General features: G+C 40.5%; 1 protein-coding gene across 2 annotated transcripts in view; it reads left to right on the forward strand.

The window, feature by feature from the left end:
• Positions 1-27,277, forward strand: part of LOC309701461 (uncharacterized protein) — a 36,011-nt gene extending 8,734 nt beyond the window's left edge. Inside the window, exons 12-36 of one of the 2 annotated variants that reach the window (XM_082525688.1) lie at positions 2,731-2,799; positions 2,901-2,969; positions 7,367-7,435; positions 10,048-10,116; positions 10,907-10,975; positions 14,552-14,620; positions 15,227-15,295; positions 15,411-15,482; positions 16,263-16,331; positions 16,419-16,490; positions 16,600-16,668; positions 17,158-17,226; positions 17,904-17,972; positions 18,608-18,676; positions 19,618-19,686; positions 21,188-21,256; positions 21,394-21,462; positions 21,554-21,634; positions 21,835-21,870; positions 21,949-21,985; positions 22,150-22,707; positions 23,982-24,268; positions 24,353-24,527; positions 25,976-26,170; positions 26,332-27,277. In XM_082525688.1, the coding sequence (XP_082381814.1) occupies positions 2,731-2,799; positions 2,901-2,969; positions 7,367-7,435; positions 10,048-10,116; positions 10,907-10,975; positions 14,552-14,620; positions 15,227-15,295; positions 15,411-15,482; positions 16,263-16,331; positions 16,419-16,490; positions 16,600-16,668; positions 17,158-17,226; positions 17,904-17,972; positions 18,608-18,676; positions 19,618-19,686; positions 21,188-21,256; positions 21,394-21,462; positions 21,554-21,634; positions 21,835-21,870; positions 21,949-21,985; positions 22,150-22,707; positions 23,982-24,268; positions 24,353-24,527; positions 25,976-26,170; positions 26,332-26,339 (2,556 nt within the window). In that variant the 3' untranslated portion in view covers positions 26,340-27,277. The remainder of the gene's footprint in view (positions 1-2,730; positions 2,800-2,900; positions 2,970-7,366; positions 7,436-10,047; positions 10,117-10,906; positions 10,976-14,551; positions 14,621-15,226; positions 15,296-15,410; positions 15,483-16,262; positions 16,332-16,418; positions 16,491-16,599; positions 16,669-17,157; positions 17,227-17,903; positions 17,973-18,607; positions 18,677-19,617; positions 19,687-21,187; positions 21,257-21,393; positions 21,463-21,553; positions 21,635-21,834; positions 21,871-21,948; positions 21,986-22,149; positions 22,708-23,981; positions 24,269-24,352; positions 24,528-25,975; positions 26,171-26,331) is intronic. The other variant, XM_082525689.1, reaches the window with a different exon arrangement.
• The last annotated feature ends 143 nt before the right edge of the window (positions 27,278-27,420 follow it).

A 27,420-nucleotide genomic window follows, 5' to 3' on the forward strand; every position in this document is an offset into this window, starting at 1 on the left:
AGTTCTCAGAAAGAGTAGAAAAGCGCTATGTAAGAATCAGTCCATTTACCATTTACCTCACCTTATCCAGCCCTAACTAAGCTTGATTACAAAGGAAAATTTTAAGCCTTATTCTAAAGGTAAACAGGCTGTCTCGTGGGAGTTTGGCCCACAGAAGAGATGCTAGACTTAACGGGGAGCCAATGAAGGGAAACCAATATGGGAGAAATAGGCTCTCGCTTTCTTGTCCCTGTAAGTACTCTTACTGCAGCATTTAGGTTCAACTGAGGGCTTTTCAATGAATTGTTAGGATATTCTGATAGTCCAGCCTACATTCAATGTATTAACTTGTTTTTCAGGTGATTGGCTATTCAGAGTAAGTATCTGGTTAGTGTTGATGCAACCCCACTTTGATTAATACATCTCCAAATGGATACAGTAGATTTAAGTCATTTTAAGGTGGCTGGATTTAAAGTCACACAATTCATGTGAAATAAACGGTTAATGTGTTTTATTTATTGCTTTTCTTTAAAAAAAAAAAATTTTCTTGTTACACACAAAAAATGTGTTGATTTTCTTACTCTTCCAGGTGTCCAATAAGTTAACCAGTAACTGACAGGTTTAGCCAGAAGGTAATAATTAATGTGAAGACAGAAAATTGACTAAAAGAAAAACAGTTTATAAGTAAGAGCAGAAAACAAATGTTTGAAAAACATGGCACAGGGAAATTAAAAGTTATGTTAAAAAAATGGGGAAATTACTTAAGAAAAAGAAATGAAATAAAACCGTTAGATGTCCCAATGAAAACACTGATGAGAGTAAAAATTCTCCAAAAAGCACCAGCATCACTGGTTGAGTTGAAGCTTAAGTCAACTGTGTAGGTAAACCTATACCCATGCAGGTGTACCTGTCAATTAAAGCAACCATAGATACACCTACAATATCATTTTAAGCCTGTATCCAAATACTTAATTAAAGCAGTAGTACAGTTGAAGCCAAAATAGTTTTTGTGCCATACTCAAAATAAGGGGCAGCACGGTGGCACGGTGGTTAGCACTGTTGCCTCACAGCAAAAAGGTCCTGAGTTCAATCCACTATCAGTCTTTCTGTGTGGAGTTTGCATGTTCTTCCTGTGTTTGCGTGAGTACACTGGCTTCCTCCCACAGTCCAAAGACATGTAGTTTGTGGGGATAGGTTAATTGAAAAATCTAAATTACTTGTAGTTCTGAATGGCTCTCTGCGACAGACTGGCGACCTGTCCAGGGTGTACCCTGCCTCTTGCCCTACGACAGCTGGGAAAGGCTCCAGGGACCCTGAGAAGGATAAGCAGAAGCGGATGGATGGATTCTAAATGAGGTTTTTAATGTTGTAACGTTGGACATTTTAACTGGTGAGTCTATCAGGACTCACTCACTTTCAGAGCCACCTTAAGTGGCTTTAGAGGAACTTTATTTTTGAGCAATCAAGCCAGTCCCTACTTTTGTTTGATTGTTGTGTAGAGAATAAAGCATTTTTTACATTTAAGATAGATGCATCTGATTGTGGCAGCCTTTTCACTCCACCTTCCACTGTGGCCCCTGTGGAAGGGCTAGAAGTTCATTTGATTTTCAACAAGGCTGCACTACATGTCTTTAGAACTTGTTCCGAGAGTACAAAAGTGAACTAAAGGAGACATAAATCAGACATTCCTTTATATGTGATGGAATTCTCTCTGAACCAGAGACTGGCCTTTCCCCTTGTCCAGCCCAAAATCATTCATCAAAGGTGACCCAAAATCTTAAAAACCAGATGTATATCTAAAGGATACACTTTTTTTTAAGCTGGACACATAAAGTCCTTTGAAGTCTGCTTTGGGTTAAGTCTTACATAGCCGTATCAAAGGAGCCTCCAATAATTCTGGTACCTGTGGAGTAGTAGTGGTGAAACATGAAACGCTTTGCTGCCTATGGAAGAATGTGACATAAATAAAGTGTTTGATCGTCAGATGCAAAATATCACACGCACAACATTGACATTTAAAATGCAATTTGATTAACTTCATCCAGCGCCGGCATAAATAACATCACAAATGTCAAGTAGCTCTACTAACTGATAACACTGATTCAATGACTATACATTTGAACGCTTTTATTGTGAGTTATGATCCGTCCCTGCTGGAACATTGGAAAGCCCTCTGAAGTAGCTCATCTGTTATTACCTTGTCAGCTTATTTGTCTGTTTCCACTTTTTAAGCCCCCAGTCCCGTGTTATACCTGCCAATTCTGCCATAAGCACACACTCCCCCACCAAGTGTTCCCTCCTTAATTATTTTGGAAGAATGTTCATGTTGATAATCTGGCTGTCATCCTATATCACCTCAATGGCAGACTAATGTCTGGCATTAAACATTGTCCCAACTTGCTTGAAAGGGCAACAGAAGAAAAAAAATCTACTGGTATGCGCCTGCTAACATTTCTACAGCCTCTTCACGCCTTTTGCTCGCCCTCCTGTTGCACAGCAAAGCTGTGATTTATGACCTCTGCGTGAATAATTGCATTCTTTAACAATAAAGCTAAAGGAATGAAGGAACCCCGTAGTCCTAAATCCCCTTTAAAAACAGCTGAGAAGGAGAGGAAGCAGAACATGTATGTTTATGTGGGTGTGGGAAAGAAAGTCAGTCATTTCGGATTTTTTTTGCTGTTGTTTACAACTGTACGTGCAACTGTTTATGCGCCTTTGTATCCACAAGTCTGTCCCTGCTTGTTTTTATAGGGGGAAAGGGGACTTCCTGGGCCACCTGGAATCCAAGGGGAACAAGGGATTGGCCTTCCGGGACCCAAGGTAAAGTCTGCTACCCTATTCTTTTGGAAAATTAAGTTACAAAGGCATAATAATCCACTTGACTCTCACCCTGTATGAGCACTCCTCTCACTTTCTTGCAGGGTGATATTGGTTTCCAGGGGCAACCAGGGCCTCCAGGTCCTCTAGGAATTGGTGAGCCTGGACCACCGGTGAGATAAACTAGCAACTCACACTTCACATTAGCATTGTAGATGATGGCAATGTAATGTCAAAATGCCAAATGTACAATGTAATGGGTATGGAGTAATGATGTCTAGGGGGTACTTAAACTTCTGGATACATACATAAATAAATAAATAAAATGCGAGAAGATAGCATTTTTCGCTCTTGGTACCTTCTTCCAAGCAGCTGAAATAGTGAATGGTGAAACAACCTGAGTAACTATGGCAACTAGCTTGCTAAACTGGAAAAGTGCTGTTTTTGGACAAGGCAAAGGAGGCAGAAACAAGAGTAAACCTTGAAAGGTGTGAAGATTTGTCCAGTGGACATTAAATAAAGACCATTATGAGCATGTTTAGGAAGAAAAATACCTCTTAGACACATACAGCTTCAGCAGTGTATTAAATAGTTTAAAAAGTGATCTATTTCTGTATAAATGTGAATGATAGAATCGTTTGACATGTAAAGAAGCGACAGAAGAAAATATGGACAGCCATGCAGAGACATATTTTACCTGGAGAGACAATCTAACTTACATTAATTGTACCATTGAGATCAGTGTGACTAAAACTCAAAGCAAAGTGCTTGACAGCTGGGATATGCCTCTCTTTTTCCCTTGCAATGTTTTGCACCCTGCATAAGCATTGCAACTTTAGAACAATAATTGCTGAGGGAATAATGTATCTTTTGTGCAATATGTTGACCATTTTCTTATAGATTTTGTTACTTACTGTGTTTGTGGACAAATGCCTTCAGCCATACAGAATGCGGGCATGTGGTCATATATATATATATATATATATATATATATATATATATATATATATATATATATATATATATATATATATATATATATATATATATATATATATATATATATATATATATATATATATATATATAGGAGATAGGAGAAGGATCGTTGAGTGCGAGAGGAACTGACCTGAAAAATAGGATCATGGCCAAGCTTGAAACCTGGATCCCCCGTAGCCGGTTACCAAGATTACGTGAAGTACCCTCAGAAGGTCTGCTAGATGATGTTAATGCAGCACTACGGGCAATACCTACAACCACGATTACCGACACTAACAAGCTGATCTACAATACGGCAGCAGTGATCAGTGAGATGCTTGGCTACAAGTTGAACAGCCACAAGGGGCAGTACCCTCCATGGAGAAGGAGGCTAGAGGGCAAGATCAAAGTAGCACGGAGGGAGGTTAGCCAACTAACAGAGTTGCAGAAAGGTGCGACAAATAAGGTGCCTAAGAAATACAGCAAGCTGTCCATACCTGAGGCCTTGGAAACTGCCAAGCAAAGACTCACAGCCTTGGCCAGCCGCTTGAGGAGGTACACCAGAGAGATAGAAGGCAGGAGAATAAACCAGCTGTTCTCCACAGAACCAGCAAAGGTGTACTCTCAGTGGCAAGGGAACAATAAGAGAACAGCACCACCAAGGCTGGAGACGGAGCAATACTGGAAGAGCATATGGGAGAAGGATGCAACCCATAACGGCAATGCTCAGTGGCTAGTGGATCTGAGGGCAGACCACAGCGACCTCCCTGAACAGGGTCCAGTAACCATCACAGTGGCAGATATCCAAGAAAGGGTCTCCAGTATGAAGAGTTGGACAGCACCAGGGCCCGACATGGTTCACGCCTACTGGCTGAAGAAGCTGACTGCACTCCACGAGCGTCTGGCAGCACAAATGAACCAACTGCTAGTTAACGAGAGACACCCGGAATGGCTAACTGAAGGCCGGACGGTCCTGATCCCCAAGGACCCCAAGAAGGGACCGGTCCCCTCCAACTACCGACCAATAACCTGCCTCAGTACTACATGGAAGCTCCTGTCAGGCATCATATCGGCTAAGATGAACAGGCACATGGGTCAATACATGAGCGGGACACAGAAAGGAATTGGCAAGAATACCAGAGGTGCAAAACACCAGCTACTGGTAGACAGAACAATCAGCCGAGACTGCAAGACCAGACTGACCAACCTGTGCACTGCCTGGATTGATTACAAGAAGGCCTATGACTCAATGCCCCACAGCTGGATACTGGAATGCCTAGAATTGTACAAGATCAATGGGACCCTAAGAACCTTCATCAGGAACTCAATGGGGATGTGGCGTACAACACTAGAGGCCAACTCCAAGCCCATAGCACAAGTCACCATCAAGTGCGGGATCTACCAGGGAGATGCTCTGTCCCCACTGCTGTTCTGCATAGGCCTCAGTGAGATCATTAACAAGACTGGCTACGGATACCGACTACGGAACGGAGCAGTTGTCAGCCACCTCCTGTACATGGATGACATCAAGCTGTATGCCAAGAGTGAACGAGACATCGATTCACTGATCCACACTACCAGGCTATACAGCAATGACATTGGAATGTCGTTCGGACTGGAGAAGTGTAGTCGGATGGTATCAAAGAGAGGGAAGGTAGTCAGAACTGAGGGGATTGAACTACCAGAAGGCAACATTGCAGACATAGAGGACAGTTACAAGTACCTGGGGATCCCGCAGGCGAATGGGAACCATGAAGAGGCCGCTAGAAAAGCTGCAACCACCAAGTACCTGCAGAGGGTCAGGCAAGTCCTGAGGAGTCAGCTGAATGGTAAGAACAAGATCCGGGCCATCAACACGTACGCCCTGCCCGTGATCAGGTACCCTGCTGGGGTAATAGGCTGGCCAAAGGAGGAGATAGAAGCCACTGACATAAAGACAAGAAAGCTCCTTACCATGCATGGAGGGTTTCACCCCAAGTCCAGCACCCTGAGGCTGTACGCTAAGCGGAAGGAAGGGGGCCGGGGACTGGTGAGTGTCAGCACCACAGTCCAGGATGAGACAAGGAACATCCAAGAATACATTGGGAAGATGGCCCCAACTGACCGAGTGCTCAGTGAATACCTCAGGCAGCAGAAACCCAAGAAAGAGGAGGGAGACGAGGAACCATCATGGAAGGACAGGCCCCTGCACGGTATGTACCACCGGCAGATAGAGGAGGTGGCTGATATCCAGAAATCCTACCAGTGGCTGGACAAAGCTGGACTGAAAGACAGCACAGAGGCACTAATCATGGCAGCACAAGAACAAGCTCTGAGCACAAGATCCATAGAGGCTGGGGTCTATCACACCAGGCAAGACCCCAGGTGCAGGCTGTGTAAAGATGCCCCAGAGACAATCCAGCACATAACAGCAGGGTGCAAGATGCTAGCAGGCAAGGCATACATGGAACGCCATAACCAAGTGGCCGGCATAGTGTACAGGAACATCTGTGCCGAGTATAACCTGGAAGTCCCGAGGTCAAAATGGGAGATGCTCCCAAGGGTGGTGGAGAATGACCGAGCTAAGATCCTGTGGGACTTCCAGATACAGACGGACAAAATGGTGGTGGCTAACCAACCGGACATAGTGGTGGTAGACAAACAGAAGAAGACGGCCGTAGTGATCGATGTAGCGGTTCCGAATGACAGCAATATCAGGAAGAAGGAACACGAGAAGCTGGAGAAATACCAAGGGCTCAGAGAAGAGCTCGAGAGGATGTGGAGGGTGAAGGTAACGGTGGTCCCCGTGGTAATCGGAGCACTAGGTGCGGTGACTCCCAAGCTAGGCGAGTGGCTCCAGCAGATCCCGGGAACAACATCGGAGATCTCTGTCCAGAAGAGCGCAGTCCTGGGAACAGCTAAGATACTGCGCAGGACCCTCAAGCTCCCAGGCCTCTGGTAGAGGACCCGAGCTTGAAGGATAAAACCGCCCGCAGGGGCGTGCTGGGTGTTTTTTTTTTATATATATATATGGGCTTTTTTTTTTTTTTGCCATCAACAGTTTTTATTAAATGTAACAAATACTCAGGAGGGCTAGCTACACATAATATCTAATTCAAGTTTTAAACTTCTGCCGCAGGTAAATGATGGCTAAATCTAAAATCAAAGTGCAACTTAAAAGTAATTTAAAAAATTTAAATATGAAAGAATAACAATAAAAATCAGAATTTTGATGTTTGGAGACACATGGAACACCAACCTCAGTCTCCTGTCTCTTGTCTGTCAGACATCCAATAAAACCTAATATATATGTGAGCCTTGCTGCTCTATAAACTACTACACCTGACTTTTAAAAAAGCTTTCTGGCAAAAGTCCCTGAAGGCAAACCTTCCCCTCTGTGAACCCCCCTCACTGTTTAAGGATCTATTGCTAATACCTTGGCCAGATGGAAACATTTGGCGGGGGTTAGATCCAGTTTGTCACCACACCTTAGACAAGAGACAAGTAAAGAAGCAACAGAACGAAATGTTGACATCCAAGCAGGGACATTACATTTTATCTTCAGAGACAACCTAGTTTGAGACATCTTTTCAGTTTCCTTTGTTTTACTCAGGGACCTCAAGGACCACAGGGAGTCCAAGGAGAGAGAGGGCTGATAGGAGAAGGTCTGCCTGGACCAAAGGTGAGTTAGCGTTCATGCTTTTTAAGTCTGACCTTTTTCGTGTAAAAAACAGCCAGGGAAACTCTTTTAACCCCTTTGACCCTGTTTAAGGCATTCATACCTTTCATATCTACAAACTGACCTACACAAAGATCCATCTGGGCTCCAGATTCCAGAGTGTAATGACAGGAAATTGATGATGTGTAGGATTACAAGACATGATAACTCAACACAAAAGTTCCATAAATTAACAGTGTGGTATGGCTCTCATTACCTCGTGCTGTGATCTAGTCCGTTGATCGTATCCAGCACAGGACATGAGAACATCTCCACATAAAGCATAAAAAAGTTTCAGAGATGGTTCAAGAAAAAAGCCAGGGCATCATGTCAGTGACTCACTGAGAGAGGAAATAAAGAGTCTTTTCGTATGTCTGTGTTTTCTCAAGGCCATCAGGCACACACATTCATATATGCACACTCAGTGTCTTTTAAGCACATGTGGATATATACGTTCTCTCATGTTGTTTTCGTTTTCCAAAGCAATTTCCACATGAGAGATATCTTTGACATTTTTGGGCCAAAAAAATTTTTCATTCAGTATTTGAGTGTGTCCTTATACTGTGCAGAAGACATACACAGCATGTTTTTGTGATGCTTTAATGTTTCCTATTGTTATTCTTAGTTTTCCCGTCCTTTTTCAGATTGCACAGCGTGTTTTTGTTTATGGGCTTCTGATTGGCCAACATTTCTGTATGTTTAGATTTATGCCTCCACCTGTTCTTTTGGCATGATTTTGAGTGACGTGTTATTTTGTGTTTTCATGCAGACAGAGACATTTTTGAAATGAAAGTGGAAAATTTAAGACAATTTGAAACATCCAGCAGAGTTATTTCATTCTTTTTAATGTTGAAAAATATTAAAATATTTATCAGACTCAGCCCTAAGATCATTTTAATTATCTCTCACAAAAGTTGTATTGATTCCCCAAGCAATTAAAAACAACATAGCTCAACATCAGTGTAATTGCAAAAATGTATTATTACTTTTGGAAGCGTTCCTTTGTAAAATGTTTGTGGTTTCTTTCAAATTACAGGTGTCAGATCTGTGCATTTGTCATGCAGCTCTGTTGTTTTGATAAATGCACACAGCTAAATTAAACATAGTTACTGTAAAAACTCTGTGACTTTGTTATAAGACTAACAGAGCAGTTTTGTATCACAGGAAGTGGAATTCAGGTGAAATTTTCAACTTTAGACTGCTTCAGACTACTATTTGATTTATCACTTGGCGACTTGCCTTGGTGATGGTATCAGCCATGCCCCCCCCCCCGACACACACACACACACACACACACACAGGAGAAGGTGGATCCCCCACTGCTGAAGATTGGCCTCAAGGGTGCTTTTTCCCCACTTTTTTTAATGGCGTTCTTGTTCCAAAGCAGCATTCTTCACATGACAAGCCTCGACAGGCTCCAGATTCACAGGAGCTCTGCAGCTTTTTCCACATCATTAGCACCTCAGCTTGTGAGGGATCATAGAGTTACGACAGTAAATCTTTACCTCTTGAGGCTAACATGCAAGAGCGGCATGTTAATCAGTGTACTCCTCTATGCGACATTGTTTCTGTTGTCCTTGGATGTCCTTGGAAGACGCAGAAATATTTCCTTAAGGGAAATCGGATTTTTCTGCAGTCTATAAAGTGCAGGACATTATGCAGCATTTTTTTTTCATTTTACTGACTGTCATCCTGTATTATCTTTCTAATCCCTCAGTGAATTTCTCCTCCTGCTTTTTCTCTTTGTGTAATACTTATATCTCCTCTAGGCACGTTTTGATATACATGAAATACCACAATATTCCTATATACTATATAGTATGGCTACTTCTGCTTTCCGTAGAAGAAACAGAAACTGTGTGCAAGTTTGGATCTTTCAGGCCACTTCTGGTGAGCAAGTTACACTCTTCTATCAGTAACTGACATAAATCAAACTGAACATTTATAATAACAATAAGCATTTTGTTTTTGCTAAACCATCACAAGAAGCCATGAAACTAACTGAGAAACAGCTCGTAATGCACATTACTCCAATGGCAGCTTTTCAGTTACAAAGCCATCATTCTCTTTAAAGTCAGATTAAAAAGATGAAATAATTCATTGTGAATGAAAAGCATGCTGTAGTGGTTAACACATTTGCTTTACATATAAGACATCCCCAGTCTGACACTGAGGAGACATAAATCCAGCCTTGGGTGGGTGAGTGGGAGGGGTTATAAACCAGTGTATTCTTAGTGCAGGGCCCAGGCCTGTATGTTGTGTCAGGAAGGGCATCTGGTACAGAAACTGTGCCAAATCAAGTATGTGGATCCATCTGCTGTGGTGAAACCTCGGGGAATGAGGAAGCAGCTGAAAGATGATACATTGGTTAAACTAAAACTCCTGTTTGGCTTCAAAGTCGTGTAATGTTTTACACTGTGTGAGTTCTTTTGGAAAATAACATCTGTATTTTGACTAATATCTTATTATTCTAACTTTTATACTTATTTTTCTGCTCCTATTTTGGCATTATTTTCATACATCTTACTGATATTTCAAGAGTCAATTTGCAGTAACTTTTTTGTCCATCTTGGCAGGGAGAGCGAGGCTTGGAAGGGCCACGGGGACCCAGAGGACAGCCGGGTGCTGGAATCAAAGGAGACAAGGTGGAGTTTAAAGAGGCCTTAACTAAGGCGCCTGCTGAAAAGCCTTCACACAGCCATGAAGAGAAAGCCGGAGTCCTGTTGTGAAGAAGGCCATAAGTTGGCAGAGCCACGGATGAATGCATTCAGTGCAGTGTTATGTAGGAGGTCACAGTCCACAGATGATGAATCAAGGTCAAAGCATGGATAGTGTAGGAGGAGCGCAGTTTCACTGCTTGTGCTGATGAATGTGGAAAAGTTAGCCTGCAGTCAGGTACATTCAGACATAGACATAAAGGTAAAGGTTTGTCTTTCAGGATGTGTTTGTAGAGCTTCACAGCCATCTGGCAGCATTTTAGCTCACAGACTTACAGACAAAGAAAGGCTGAGTTGATTTTTAGCTATGTAATTCTTTCTGCTACATGAAAAATCATTTCCCCCCCAAAAAAACTTTTTCGTTGTGATTTACACGGGTGTTCTCGACACCGATGTTGCTGACAGTTTTACCGTGGGCTTTGTAGTGAAGTTTATTGGAGGTAATCACAAAGTTTTCATGCAGTAATGACAAACACCGCCTGCAGGGTTCTCTGCATTACCATCATATATTTGTGATGTGATTATAGCATGTGACAGATAAAAGGAAGTGAGGCAAAAGGAGCAGATGTCATCAAGTGTGGCCTATATTATTAATTCATTAAAATGCAGCGCTATAGAATTGTATACAGATGGGTGTTTTCCACATATAATAAATCACATTTCAGTGTGAGGCACTGTCAACCTATTAACATTTACATGTTGTTATCTGAACTTGTAGGGGGATTTTGGGCCACCGGGTCTTCCAGGGCTTGTCGGTCTCCCAGGACTAGGCATACAGGGTGAGAAGGCAAGTGTTGGACTCATAATATGATTCCCACAGTGGCTCTAATACATTGATTTTTTCATGTTTTTATAATCACAGTGGGCTTATATTGATTTTTTTTAATAGTTTTTTTTAATTGTTACTGTCACCATCCATGTTTTGACTTGTTAATGTAAGGCAATAGTGATGAACTGACAATTATCAATAACATAATGAGGAAAATGTATTGTTTAAGTAAGATACCATATGCAATATGACAGAAGTTTGTAGTTTATCAATGATTCTCAATCCAAGCGAAGCCCTTTTTTAGTGCTAAGGAGCGTGCAAACATTCCTGCCTGTGCACTACTGGCTCTGTTGTGCTGGCTCCGGGTCCAATGTGTAACTGATGCTACCAACATTAACAGGACGCTTACAGCCTCTTTGTCTGGGTTTCCGGTGTTCTGACAAAATGTCCTACTTTGTCAAAACATCTTACCGTAGCGTAAATTTATAGTCATGTCAATCAATCTGTGCTACCTTATCAGAATATACTGCCTTACGTGGTTTATGCCTCCATCGTACATATCTATAGGTAGGACGCTTTGATGGCCAAATCACACTTATCAAAACGTGCTTCCTGCTTGGATTTATACAGTAAATAAAATGACCAATGTCAAGGTTCTTAGAAATTAAACAACGTTATCACTCAATTAACAAGTATGTAGTGCAATATTACTTTCTTCGACATAACAACGGAGCGTGGTGTCCACTAACTGCAGGAGGACTAAAATTAATTGACAAGGTTTACACTGTATGCCAGTTTACAGAAGTTTAGAAGTACTAAATCAAGACTTGAAATATGACTTCAATTGAGACTCCAAATTGGAGTATTTTTGCACAAATGAACGCATGTTAGCTTGAAAAGTTAACAAATTGACAACAGCTTAAGGAAAACAAGTATCAACTGTAATAAACTGTCAGTAAGAACAAGTAGGAGAGCTTGATAGGTAGGGTGTTTTGTCAGAACACCGGCAATGCGCAGAATTACCAAAATTAGAGAGGGGATAACCTAACATATGAAACAGGAAAAAACTGCTGTGTTTATTCCACCAAAGTAACTGTATTCTAATTATCATCTATTTAAGCGGTAACTGTAACAGAATACAGTTACTCATATTTTGTATTTTAAATACGTAACGCCTGTTCGTGTATTCTGTAACTCCCCAATACTGACCACAGTAAACAATAATTCTGCCAAGATCTTCATTGTAGCACGTTCATTGAGAACAGGTCAATCTGACATTAGCATTTAGCTTAAATCATGCCCGTGCCAAAATAGAACACCTTCAAGCTGCTAGCATCAGTACAGGGAGTGCAGAATTATTAGGCAAGTTGTATTTTTGAGGAATAATTTTATTATTGAACAACAACCATGTTCTCAATGAACCCAAAAAACTCATTAATATCAAAGCTGAATGTTTGTGGAAGTAGTTTTTAGTTTGTTTTTAGTTTTAGCTATTTTAGAGGGATATCTGTGTGTGCAGGTGACTATTACTGTGCATAATTATTAGGCAACTTAACAAAAAACAAATATATACCCATTTCAATTATTTATTTTTACCAGTGAAACCAATATAACATCTCCACATTCACAAATATACATTTCTGACATTCAAAAACAAAACAAAAACAAATCAGCGACCAATATAGCCACCTTTCTTTGCAAGGACACTCAAAAGCCTGCCATCCATGGATTCTGTCAGTGTTTTGATCTGTTCACCATCAACATTGCGTGCAGCAGCAACCACAGCCTCCCAGACACTGTTCAGAGAGGTGTACTGTTTTCCCTCCTTGTAAATCTCACATTTGATGATGGACCACAGGTTCTCAATGGGGTTCAGATCAGGTGAACAAGGAGGCCATGTCATTAGTTTTTCTTCTTTTATACCCTTTCTTGCCAGCCACGCTGTGGAGTACTTGGACGCGTGTGATGGAGCATTGTCCTGCATGAAAATCATGTTTTTCTTGAAGGATGCAGACTTCTTCCTGTACCACTGCTTGAAGAAGGTGTCTTCCAGAAACTGGCAGTAGGACTGGGAGTTGAGCTTGACTCCATCCTCAACCCGAAAAGGCCCCACAAGCTCATCTTTGATGATACCAGCCCAAACCAGTACTCCACCTCCACCTTGCTGGCGTCTGAGTCAGACTGGAGCTCTCTGCCCTTTACCAATCCAGCCACGGGCCCATCCATCTGGCCCATCAAGACTCACTCTCATTTCATCAGTCCATAAAACCTTAGAAAAACCAGTCTTGAGATATTTCTTGGCCCAGTCTTGACGTTTCAGCTTGTGTGTCTTGTTCAGTGGTGGTCGTCTTTCAGCCTTTCTTACCTTGGCCATGTCTCTGAGTATTGCACACCTTGTGCTTTTGGGCACTCCAGTGATGTTGCAGCTCTGAAATATGGCCAAACTGGTGGCAAGTGGCATCTTGGCAGCTGCACGCTTGACTTTTCTCAGTTCATGGGCAGTTATTTTGCGCCTTGGTTTTTCCACACGCTTCTTGCGACCCTGTTGACTATTTTGAATGAAACGCTTGATTGTTCGATGATCACGCTTCAGAAGCTTTGCAATTTTGAGACTGCTGCATCCCTCTGCAAGATATCTCACTATTTTTGACTTTTCTGAGCCTGTCAAGTCCTTCTTTTGACCCATTTTGCCAAAGGAAAGGACGTTGCCTAATAATTATGCACACCTAATATAGGGTGTTGATGTCATTAGACCACACCCCTTCTCATTACAGAGATGCACATCATCTAATATGCTTAATTGGGAGTAGGCTTTCGAGCCTATACAGCTTGGAGTAAGACAACATGCATGAAGAGGATGATGTGGACAAAATACTCATTTGCCTAATAATTCTGCACTCCCTGTATTTGTTTTTTGCAGACCTACTAATAAATAAATAAAGAAGCATCTGCTTTGAGCTACTTTTTCCCTATTCTTTGATAACAAATGACAGAAAATATGATTACATGGTGTTGCTTTATTAATACAAGCTTTTGATCAACAATCATAATTTAACCAACATGATGCAGAAGTGCATACAAATTCATGCTCTGACACAATAACCACAGCTAGTGGAAACTGTTGGCTGCTGACAGCTTAGCCAAAGAGTTTTTCACTGTCATCAAAACATCAGCTAATTGCTATCAGAACAGGTCTGGTTCCAGTTCACCATTCACTCACTTGTGGAAGAGAGGGAGACAGGTGTGCTCTCACACTGGGCTTTGTGTACAGCTGAAGTTATTTAAAGAAAAGGCTTCATAATGGGACTGAAAAAGTCTCCATTAATCACCTGATTATAGAAAATAATAAACCAGCCTACTGGAAGAAGAAAAACTTTTCATGCTAAACTGTTTTTAATTTTAATATGTGTTTAAACCAGAAACATATATTGCACTGAACCAATGAAATCATTTAAATTTTGTGTTAGAAGAAAAGTTTGCCTCCTTCTGATGTCCAAGAAAAAATTCTAATTACTCTGCCTTCAGCAAAAACACTCCCTGTTTACAGATTCCATTCAGGCTTCTTTTAATTACTGCATTTATTCATACCTGCAGGGCATAGAGGGTCCAAGGGGGCCACCGGGAAGCAGAGGTCCACCAGGAGAAGGCATGCCTGGGCCCAAGGTTTGTACATATGCTCAAAATCTTAGTGGTAATAACAAGGGGTCAGGATTTCTATGTGGAGGCCACAGAGTTTATAGTTGGAACTGGATCATATGACCCTGAAACGTCACATAGTTAAGTGGTATAATGCTTAGCAATGATGACTTAAACTGCAGGATCTGGCAAGCTGATTAATGATTTGATAGCCAAGCAAGCAAGGCTGATGCTTTTAGTCACATTTATCTCTATTGTACGTGTTCTGCTCTCAGCACTGAAGACAGAAATTAAAGGTTAACCTACAATTGGAGCGATACTGTATATCCACATAGATTATCAAGTGTACAACTGGGTGAGGATGTTAAATCAAAGTAAATTGAATGCTAAACTGACCAGGTACTCAGTCCGTCCTGTATTTTAAGCTGTTATGTAAACTTTCATTGCAAGTCTTCCTGGTGTCTCAGCATAAACGCTGGTGTGACCAGGCCTGTACAAAATAATGCCAGCAAGTATATTTTCTTAAAAAATACGTGGCTCTCTGGTAATAGTCCGCTTAGCAAATATTAACAATACTGGTGTAAGTGTTTTAGTAATTACGACAAGATGTGAAGATGTTATTGCCTAACACAGGGAGACCAAGGGTTTCCAGGTGAAATTGGTGCTCCAGGGGAGAGAGGGGCTGGAGACCCTGGAGCTAAGGTGAGTTGAAACCATTTGGTAAAAACCCACATCAGCAGCAGTTATCAGTATACATTATTTAAAGTATTAAACATTCCCTCCATAAACTCATACAGAGCCACCAATCTGTCCTCAGGGTGAACCAGGATCATCAGGAATGCCAGGTTTGCCTGGGCTTCCAGGGGAGGATGGAGCCCCTGGACAGAAGGTAGTTTGAAGATGTTTTAACCTGAGCAAACGCAAAATGCAGTTTTTAAATGATCATTTTATTTATTAAGGGAAAAAGCTATCCAAATCTATCTCGCTGTACATGGTAATTAAATTTTCTGTTGTATCAAAAAATCCCTTAAGTAAAACCTGTCTGATCAAGTGAAGTAGGCTAAAAGGTCTCAAGAACCAATGCAGCATCCCATGATATATAGAAATTTTCTAAAGATAGTTGACATCTATCAGTTTGGGAAGGATTATATATCCATTTCTAAGGCTTTAGGACTCAATCAAACCACATTGAGCTCCATTATGAACAATGGTGGTATGATTGTCTGGGGATTTGCTCTTTTAGGAGCTGGACAACTTGCCTTAATTGATGAAACCATGAATTCTGCTATCTGTGAGAAAATCCTGAAGAGAATGTCCAGCCATCAGTTCATATCCTGAAGCTCAAGCCCACTTGGCTTACTCTGAATCACTCAAAAACAACCAAATGAAGGTTTTGGGTTTTTGAAAAGTCTCCAATTAAAAAGTTTGTGCAAAGAGTGAGCCAAGATTCTTCTGCATTGATATGAAAGACTCTGAAGAACTGCAATTCAGCAACTGCCAGTTGCTGAATTGCAGTTCTTACTAACAAGGGTGTTACAACCAGGTTAGCAATATCTATTATTACATTTTGTTTGATGATGTAAAACATGTAAGTATGACAAATAGGCAAAACATTAAAAAAAACAAAAACAGGATGGGGCCAAATACTTGGATGCATGTGTGTCTTTAGGGCGAGCCCGGAGCTATTGGCCTAAGAGGGCCAGATGGCGCTCCTGGAATTGGTATCCAAGGTGAAAAGGTAAAAAAGTAATATTCCATATTTCATTTTCCTGCAAGTCAGTAAGTAAGTCAGACCAGTGAGTATATTCCTGATGTGACCTTCAAGGGTGACCAAGGCCAAAGAGGAATCAGAGGCTTGACTGGGCCGCCAGGCATTGCTGGACCCTCAGGACCAAAGGTGAGCAATCATTAGGCCATCATTAACATTTACCTGGAAAGAGATAATGAGAAAATATCCTCTGTACGTTTTTGGTCTTAACCAGTTTTCATACAATAAACTTTGTCAGGGAGAACCAGGAGCGCAAGGCAGGCTGGGTTTGCCTGGTCCTCCAGGACGCTTCATCACTGGACCCAAGGTATAAGATTCAGTTTTACTGAGCCATCAGTGTAAGACTGCGGAGATTCGTCATGTTTTCTTCACATTTTCACAAAATATGTGGTTATTATTTTAGGTTGTTCCAAGACTCTTTGTAGAAAGAAACATTGATTCTCCTGATGCACGTAAACTTGTTATTGGCATTATTGTTATTGTACTACATACATACTACATTATTGTAGAATCTCTGCTGTGATTTGGCACTATATAAATAAAACTGAATTGAATTGAATTAGTATGTTTTGTTCGTAGCATTAACCCATTATTAAACAATATTATCAGTGGTAGAAGTCTTTAATTTGCTTCTAAGTAGCAACAGCACAGTTGCACAATGTTCTACATTTTATATTGTATATACAGTGTCTATTAAAGTTAACCTTTTTATTTTAGATGTACAACATCCATGTTGCACATCTATGTACAACCTTCTGTACTAAGGGGCAGCTTTGTTACTAAAAATGTGTTGTAGGGTGATCCTGGTCCAAATGGCCCTCCTGGTCCAGTTGGGGAGACTGGCTATGGACTTCCTGGTCCTAAGGTAAAACTGATATTATTATTCTCTGGTTGAAAAAGAAATACACATATAAATATGTATTGCATTTCTATTGGGTGCCTGCCTGTAGAAACAAGCATGAGTCAGATTTTCGAACAAACACATTTAAACATGTGCTGAGTGCGTCCAAATCTGGAAAAGAATCAATAATCAAACAAGTAATGAGGGGCAGATCAGGAAACACGTGTTTGTGCTTTCATCATCAAGGCCATTTACAGTCCATCTAGAAAGAACAGAGAATATGTCAAAAATTAGGATGGGAAGCACAGCTGTACATCCTGTCATGCTTTCCATATGCTAACATTTGCTGAAAATCTCAGCTAATAAAATGCTACAACCTGTTTTTATGTTTTGCTCAATACTTAACCCTCTCAGGCTCAAATTAAGTTTTTGTTGCTAATGCACAAAAGAATACCTGCAGTGGTACTTCTAAGTAAAAAAAACCTCATAAAATATGTATGTGGAGTAATCAGGTTGTTAGCTTTTACTTGTTGCAAATCTGCAACGCCTGCCTTGAGAGGGTTAATATAAGGGACCAAGCAAAGGAGCATATGTGTCCATTTATGTGCATATTCCACTTTAGTTTGTTTTGCAAGTCTGTAAATCTCTTTGTATCCTTTGTATGAATGAATTATTGATTCCTATGTATCTGCCTCCTGTAGGGTGACCGAGGAGATCGAGGCCCTCCAGGCCCATTTGGTCCCAAAGGAGACGGCTATCCTGGCCCCATGGTGAGGAGCTGATTTAGACAATGACATATGTCTCCTCATAAATCTGTACAGCCATACCTTTCATCTGCATACTATATCTAGTCCTCCATCCATCTAGCATTTGCCTCTCTTGTACTGCCGCTCAGTTCCAACCCTCTATCAATCAGTGAGACATTTATAACCCAACTTTACAGTAGGTGGCCCTTACACTTATCCTGAGTATGTTTCCTTTAACTTAAACCAGAGGGAGATGAAATTAACATGACTTTCATTAAGGGCAGTAAGAATAAAGGTGGTGCCTTAAAAAAATAAGAAAAAAAATCACTTACTATATTTTACTTTCTCATTGAGGGTTGGATATGAAGATTGAAACCAAATGTTTGGTCTGTAAACCAGATGCTTAGCTTACCTTAGCATAAAGTCCGGGAACAATGAGAAGCCGCTAACCTGGTGCTGTCCAAAGGTAACAAAATCCCCCTGTGGTGCTAACTGTTCCAATTTTTACACATTAAATCCTGTTTTATTGCATTATTTTATAAAAGCCAGACAATTTCTTATTCAATTTCAAGTATTATACTCTGCTTGTTTCAGAGTACAATATTAACTTACTCTTCTTTCTGGAAATCCATACTTAAGTTAGCTTTTTGCTTTTTCAGGGTCCTCCTGGGCTGCCTGGACTTCCAGGAGAACCTGGGCCGGAGGGAGTGGGCGTTCCTGGACCGAAGGTGAGAATGTGGATCCATAAGATAGAACTTTCCAGCGTGCATTTCTTTCAAATGTCAGTGTAAAGTTGGGTCTTTGTTTTAAAAAAGTTGAGAATTATAGTAAGGTTACAGTAGGTTTCCACACTTTCCAGCAGACTTTGTGGTTTGTACAAAGGTCCCAGTATAGTGATGTGTTGGTAATTTGCAGGTCTACATAGTCATTTTAAAAATATGTCTACACACTAAAGCTATATGAAATCAATTCACTTCCATTTTCAAATCAATTTTATTTATATAGCACCAAATTACAACAACAGTTGATGTGCTTAAAATTGTAAGGTAATGACGAAACAGTACTGCAGAAAAACCCCAACATTAAGACAATACCCTATCAGCACACACTTGGCAACACTGGGAAGGAAAAAACATAGGAACTATGCTAAAGGACCAGCAACAGCACAAACATGAATAACAGAAGCCCACATTAACAGTTGTTGCTGTTTATGACGCTTCCCGCAGGTTCAGTATACAATTATAACATGTAGACATGCGGTCTGCAAAGCTCCTGGATCTGTCATACAGTATTGTGATGATAGTTAGTCACTGCTTATAAACATTATGGAATTCATTATTGGTTTGAATGCAAAATTCAATCAAAAATGTCCCATGTTTCAAAAATCTTGTAGGATGTAAACCTTATATGACATAGATGGTTCTTTCTGTGAGGTCAGAATTTAGAGCCAAAGCCATTGTCAAGTCCTGGTAAGATGAATTTCCAAGTTGTGTTTGAATCTGCACTGAAGATAAGTGAGATTATCTCACCATGGAAAGATTTGGTCTTTTGTTTAGGGAAGCTAATTAAGGGAAACACGATTTTAGTCAGTGCACGAGTTTGTTTGACAGATTGTAAATTGCTGTGCTGTCAGTGTTCATCTATCTTTGCTGTGCATTCATCTTTGCAGGGCGATATTGGATTTCGAGGGTTGCCTGGTTTACCAGGACTTCCAGGTGAAGGCCTCCCAGGACCTCTGGTAAATTTAAAACCTTTACATTTTTCAAATCTTTAACCTCTGCTGTTTTAAGCAACTCCCTTTTACCTGTTTTGTAATCAGAAATATTATAATATTATTCATTTTTATTTGGTTTTTTATTTGGTTTATGGGAACATGAGCCGAGGACAACATTCTAAGATGTTTACTTAAGAGGAGCCTTTTTCAAATTTCTCCTAAGTACTGCCAGATGGTTGTGACTGAGTTACATTCTCTGAAGAATAACAGGTTGAAAAAAAAAACACAGTGCATCGTCTTCTGTGCAAACATGCCCACAACTGGGCTGCTTGTTCATTTTTTGGTGGCATTTATCGTGATTTTTCCAACAGCACTGTGACACATGGGTGCAGGGTGTGAATCTCCACAGACATATGTGTCTGATGAGAAACACTTGGCCTAACAGGCCTTACTAAAAGAACACCCGGCACCCCGCATGTCCTCACATATCATATCCAGATTCCCCACAGGCTTCAGGCCACTGTCTGTGCAGGTCCGAGCTCTGTCAAAGTCATGCAGCAGTAGGCAGGTTTTAATTGAAGACGCAAATAATAGGAAAAAATGGGAAAGCAGAGCACACTGACACTTATCAGCTCTTGTCCGTGCTGAGAAAATGGTGATGTGAAACATTCACAACAACACTGGTAACCTTGAAGTTGCTGCTCTTTATTACAAGAATACAAAGTGTGTTTCATACTCTTATAGATAAAGTAAATTTTTTGTTGGGTTGAGTTATTAATTGCACATGTGATATATATAGCTGCTATTGCCTTTTCTCACATTATGAAGTCAACCCAAACAGGAAACGTATTACAGTCAAAATTTTTTGTGGGTCATGACATCAGATAATTTCTTGGATTAAGCTGTTTTCACAGATGCACTGCAGCCCAGAAATCGAGTTGTCATAGCAGCATACAGACAACAAAGCATTCAAAGTAGAGGAGTGTACAGATGTCACACATGCATGTGCAAGATTGAGTTGTGTATGTTTTCTAATCAAAATCAGTAATCTTATTTTACTTATTTTCTTTTTTTTAAGCCATTCAAGAAAAATTGAGGATATTTTGCCAACTTTAAGCTTTAATACTGAACACAGACAAGAGAAAACACATTACTGAATTCACTTTGGAGTTTGATGATAACTGGTAGCTGCACGTGACTTGAATTTGCTGTAGTCATGACTAGTTGACATTCAGTCATGACTACAGCAAAAGGCTTAAGTAATAGAGTATTGTTCCTGGCTTTTTTAATAACATTCCACCTGACAGGTGTCTCCCTGCCTACACCTCGCCACAGGTGGAGCCTGTATACTTATGTGAACAGCAAGTCAGCAGGTCTGCTGCCTTGACCCCAGTAACTGTGCCATTTGTATGGCTGCAACAAATATTTCTTTCATAAATTACAAATCTGCTTTTTTGTCACATTGTAGCTATTTTGTAACTGACCTTGAGCTGTAGTTATATAAGCAACATGTTTTGACTTGCAGGGTAACCCTGGGAGACCTGGTCCACCTGGGCCAACAGGTCCTCAAGGGCAAGGAGTTCAAGGGCCAAAGGTAGGCTGTAATTTATTGTCCTTGATAGACATTCACATATCTATAAAATATCAAGACATCCAGGGCTCTGTGTACTACCTAAACCTGTAAGTATCTATCACAAGCTGTAACACAACTGCCTTGTGTGTTTGATTCAGGGTGAACAGGGGGCCCAGGGTGTGGTAGGACCAAGAGGAATACCTGGAGAAGGCTTTCCTGGAGCTAAAGTCAGTTACTGTGTTACCCGGGACTGAATGTGGGGTTGTGAGCATTTATAATTCTTTGAGTGCTGATGTTTTGCAATGTGGTGTGCAACAGGGTGATCGAGGTTTGACAGGGGAGAGGGGGCTGAAGGGGATCAAAGGAGATGTAGGAGACCCTGGAACCCCAGGGCAACCTGTGAGTGACGCTAATGATTCCTTCATGTCTCACTTTGTTGTGTTCTGTTTTGTGATGGCTGGGGAGAGGGCTCCAACCCCTGAACCTGCTCCTATTCTGCTTGTTATCGCTACTGACATTTGTCTGCCCCATGAAACTGGAAGATTTGCAGAAACAGTGACACTTTGTGAATAAACGTTTTTTAATATTTTTGATCCTAGGGCCGACTCGGTGCCAAAGGTGAAGCTGGCCTCACTGTGAGTGTCATGTGTTCATATCTGTATCGTTTTACTTTTTGTGATTATCCATATGCTTATATTGTGTATTCATTGCAGAGAGAAGACGTCATTCGATTGATCAAAGAGATCTGTGGTAAAATATCTTTTGATAGCATAAATATTGTAGTAGATTTAATTTCTCAATGAAAGCCACTGTGTCATCTGATCTGTAAAGTGCTGGATCCAGTTCCACAGACTGGAACTCATCAATGTGACATTTCCGCCATGATCTCATATGTTGATGTGATGTGATTCTAGGATGTGGGATCAAGTGTAAGGAGAGGCCTATGGAGCTGGTGTTTGTCATTGACAGCTCAGAGAGTGTGGGGCCTGAGAACTTTGAAATCATCAAGGACTTTGTGAATGCATTAGTGGACCGGGTAACAGTGGGCCGAAACGCCACCAGGATTGGCCTGGTCCTGTACAGCCTTGAGGTGAGAACTGTATTCAACTTGGCCCGCTATGTCACCAAACAGGATGTCAAGAATGCAATCAGAAACATCCCATATATGGGAGAGGGCACCTACACTGGTACCGCTATCCGCAAGGCGACGCAGGAGGTCTTCCATAGTTCACGTTTGGGAGTAAGCAAAGTGGCCATCGTGATTACTGATGGGCAAACCGACAAGCGAGAACCAGTGAAGCTGGATATAGCTGTGCGAGAAGCACACGCTGCCAATATTGAGATGTTTGCCCTGGGGATCGTTAACACCTCAGACCCAACGCAGGCCGAATTCCTGAAAGAACTGAATCTAATCGCATCTGATCCAGACACGGAGCACATGTTCCTCATTGATGACTTCAACACCCTGCCAGGTAAGAGGCATTTTCTTTACTTACCCTTAATATGAGTCTTTGTTAATGAGTTGAGTTGCTTGCTGATTGTATTCTGATTATATTCCTATAGAACAGGAATGATGTCTTTGTAAAAAGCAACATAAATGTGATTTTCGGTGATTTATTACAGCTAACTGTAATAAAGCATTCTTCAGCAGCATCCTTCACAAAATGTGAAGAATTGACTGAAGTATTGTGATAATATCCCTAAGGAACTGAGACAAGAATTCTAAAATTAAAATAAAATAATATCCTCTGGCAAATTAGTTGTATTCATTCAGCACAGCCAAAATAGCATGAAAAAACCCCCGTAATGGCACAAAATGTCCCCAGGATTACCTTAGGGATGTCGCATTGTGAGTTGCCTGGTGATTCCCGCCTGTAGTGAACCAATTTTTAAAAAATAGATTTTTCCATTTTTATACGGATCCATTTATATGTGAAGTGCTTGTGTGACTTGAAATCTACAATTTTTGTGTTATATTATTAAAAAATCATATCTTAACTTATATCTTATACAAGCTATTTTAGACACCTATTTAGCGCACGTTTATGTACCCTATAGTTACATTTACTTTTTTTTTTTAACAATGCACCAAGTCTAACTACAGATATGCAAGTCACATATACTCATTATTATTTAATCTAGGCAGAATAACCTCATAGTGGTTTCAAATCTCATTAGCGTTCTGATCTTCCACTGTTAGTTGGTTAGTTTGTGGTTAGCCCTACTGTCTGTGGCAATCCATAATTTAGCATTCTATGTTGATGTGAGTGACAATTTGAAGAAATAATGGATTATGCATCTTCAATAACACTTCTGAAGAGCTTAACCTAAACCAGCCAGCTACTGTACTTTTGCACACTTAGCCAGTTTGGTTTCACTGTAGCTTTGCACGTTACTGGAGCAAAAGTAGGCATTATTATAATGAATGTAGTGTGTTCACGACCCGGAATCTGCTAATTAGCAGAAGGCAAAGCTTTATAAAGGCATGGGCGATAGGAATGTTTATTTCTCAAGTTTTATCTGTTACTGGCACTAAATGAAGTATATTAGTATTCCACCTCTGCATATGACCTGTATGTTTGTTTGTGCACAAAATTAATGCAAAGCCATCTGATAGTTAGAAATTTAACAGAAAAGAATTCCTAAAAAAATCTTTTAGGCTATGTCTGGCGAGCGAATAGTGACAAAACAGTAATTAGTTAAATCCTTTTTCCTAGTTCCTAACTTCTGTGTCTTTGTGTCACAGCCCTCGAATCCAAGCTGGTCAGCCAGTTCTGTGAAGATGAGAATGGAGCCCTAATATATAACAGAATAACTAATGGCTACAACGGCTATGGAAACAATGGTTATAATGGGAACAAAAATTTAATCAATGGAAAGTATGCTACTGGTGGCTATGGGTACAGGCCTGTGACCCAACCGGAAGTAGAGAATGGACGTCAGACTGGTATCAACACTGGTATCAGCACACACAGCCATGGAGGAATGATAGAGACCACCCAGCATGAGATTAAAGGATCCAACAAAGTACATGTATGAAAACAAGAATACATCTTTATATGTACATTACACACATTTATTATTCTAACAACTGGTTTCTGTTTTTTTCCTCAATAGGAAGGAGGGGTGCAGCGTGGGGACACATTTACCCACAGCACCTCAGACAAACATCTCTCTCCATCCAGGGAACACTCTTCATCGTCATCATCATCTTCATCCACAAGCATAAGTACAACATCCTCCGGTGTTTCTGTACAGTATGTACCTGTACCAAGGCCAGTTCTTCCCAAAGGTATATGAAGTCCAATACTCTGCTCTACTTTTCTATCTTTCTTATGAGCAAAATTATTTTTATTACAGAGATCCAAAATAAATAAATTCCCTCACTGCAAAGACATACCATGAGCAAAAATTCAGTTAGGACCTCAATATTTAAAAGACAATACACATACTATGTGTATCTGCCCTCACATACATATGAACTCGATTGATGTCCCATTCATAAACAATAGGGTTTAATATGACATTCAATTCAGTTTTATTTATACAAGGCCAAATCACAACAACAGTCGCCTCAAGGTAGACCCTACAATAATACATGCAGAGAAAAACCCAACAATCATATGATCCCCTATGAGCAAGTGGTTTGGCAACAGTGGGAAGGAAAAACTCCCTTTTAACAGGAAGAAGCCTCCAGCAGAAACAGGCTCAGGGAGGGGCGGCCAGATGCCACGACCGACTGGGGTGAGAGAAGGAAGACAGGATAAAAGACATTGGCCAAACCTTTGCAGCTGTTTCAACTCTTCTGGAAAGGTCCAATAAAGTGCGACTCTCAGTGTGACTGTGGCCCAAGGTGTTACAATCAATGCAGTATATTTACAAGGTTAAATAGAGCTAAAGGTTAGCAATAAGTTAGCTAGCTAGTTGACATGTTAAAATGATATGTCACGCTATAACTAAACTATTTTTTTTCTAAATGTACATTATCCTTAATTAAGGACACGAGAGGAGGATAATACTTTATTTATCACATGATAGGAAAATTCTTTATCTTTTAATAACTTTGGACTAATGGCAGCTTTCAGAGTTACTTAAAATACTTAAAATGGACCTAAAATGATACGCCACCTCATGGCCACAGTATTTTTTTGTGACATGAATATTTTTTGTAAGAACCTGCAAACAGATGTTAATGTCAACAACCGAAATGAATAATGGCACAGAAAATTACTTATGATATCAGATAATTACTGAAATCCAAACCTCTGCCTTCAGTGTGGGGGTGGTACATAATAATCCGTTCATGTTTAAATGTTTTCTGTGTTTTGCACCCTGTTATATTTTTGTCCGTATAGTGCTGATAGCAGTATAGTATAGTGCTGATAAGGGATAGTGACACTGGGGCATTAAACGAATAGTCAGCAATCTCAGTTTTGAGATGGCTGCAAATGTGGTGTGATGACACCTGATGGAGTAGATGAAGCTCCTTTGGAGTTCTAGTCCAGTGTGCTTTGAGTACAGGCAGCAGAAAGGGAGCAGCTTTCGTTGATGTGGCCTTTCTGCTGTGTGCGCAGCAAGGTGAAGAACAGGGAAGCCAATTATTTTTGATGCAGTGTGGCTGATTTTGTGCAATCTGCTCTTTTCTGACAGCATGGTGAAGAAACGGAGCAGAAAGGGCCACTCTGAGGTTAGATTAGGTGGAAACGAGTTCTCTCATTCATATGACATCTTCTCCTGCAGAGACTGTCCCCTTGGACCCCCGCTGTGGCTTGGTTCTGGACCAAGGCACGTGCAGGGACTACAGCATCCGCTGGTACTATGACAAACAAGCAAACGCGTGCGCCCAGTTCTGGTACGGAGGCTGCAATGGCAACAAAAATCGATTTGACACAGAGGACGAGTGCAAGAGGACATGTGTGGAAGTCAGATCAACTGGTATGCTCTCATGATTTATGTCAGCCATATTTTTGTCTTTTATGTCTTTCACACCTTGCTGCTTTATTTGCCTATTTCATGACTGAAATATTGAGGCTTTGACACTCCGCTTCGATCCAAATGTTTGGGAGTATTGACTTTCTCATATATTTTTTTTCCAGGTGGCTGAGTGAGGGCATCCGTCACACATCTGCCTACATTTCGAGGAGGGGCAGCTATGACCAGCCATTTTTCACAGGGTTATGTGAAGTTTTAGCATAATTCTCAGGCATATACATGTACACTGATGTTCTGTATCATCTCCACATTTTTGCCTCCTCCTCCAGGATCTCTTGTAATTACAGTGAAAAAAAGGAACGTAGCATGGATAGATAGGGCAGGAGATCATCCGTCTTCTCTCAGGAATACAGATGAGGGCTGGCTCGTAGCGTGTTAGGAGTTCCAGAGGACTTGACATACCCACAGATCATTTTTTTCATACAAAGCCTGAGTGCTGCAAACGTGTTGAAAAGATGGACTATAACTAATAACTCCAGTGCTTCATGACTTGTCATATAGATTTAATTTCCTTACTCAATCACTCTGAGGTCTATTAGTGCATATTCACAAAAAACTAAAAACACACAGTAGAGATGAAGCTTCTCATCCCTTGTATCGATCAAATATAGTTTTTTTTTTCTTTTCATATATATGATTCCTAACTTTATGGAATCTTTTTGAGCATTTGAATGTGTTTTTTCTTAGATTTACTGAATGAAAAATGTTTACACTGTTTCACTTCACAAGCTGTAACAATAATGGAAATACATGCATGTATACTCACACACACTGCCCTCTACTGGGTAACAAGTATTAATGTCATAACTGACGTCTGCTGTATGAGCAGAAAACCTACTGTTGAGCACCCCATCTTTGTTGCAAGGCTATACTGACTGCATTCATACATACTGTACTAAGTGCTACATGGTCATCATTTAATATCAAACATTTTTTAATTAATCATTTCTAAAGTAATATGTGTAAAATGCACCAACGTTATTGTATAAACATGATTTGGAGTATGGGGGTATTTTTTCTAAAATAAAGCTGACTTTTATTCTTTTCCAATGTCTATATTTTATTTAAGCCTTCCTAAAAATCCCAAAATTGATCATATAAAAAGTGTCCTAACATCGGCATTTGTAGTATTTATTAATATTATTAGGAGAAACATTTTGACTGAGGATGTTTAAAGTTTGGAACATGTTTCA

The sequence above is a fragment of the Aulonocara stuartgranti genome (genome assembly GCF_965226115.1).
Source record: "Aulonocara stuartgranti genome assembly, chromosome: 23".
In the NCBI taxonomy this organism is placed as follows: Eukaryota; Metazoa; Chordata; class Actinopteri; order Cichliformes; family Cichlidae; genus Aulonocara; species Aulonocara stuartgranti.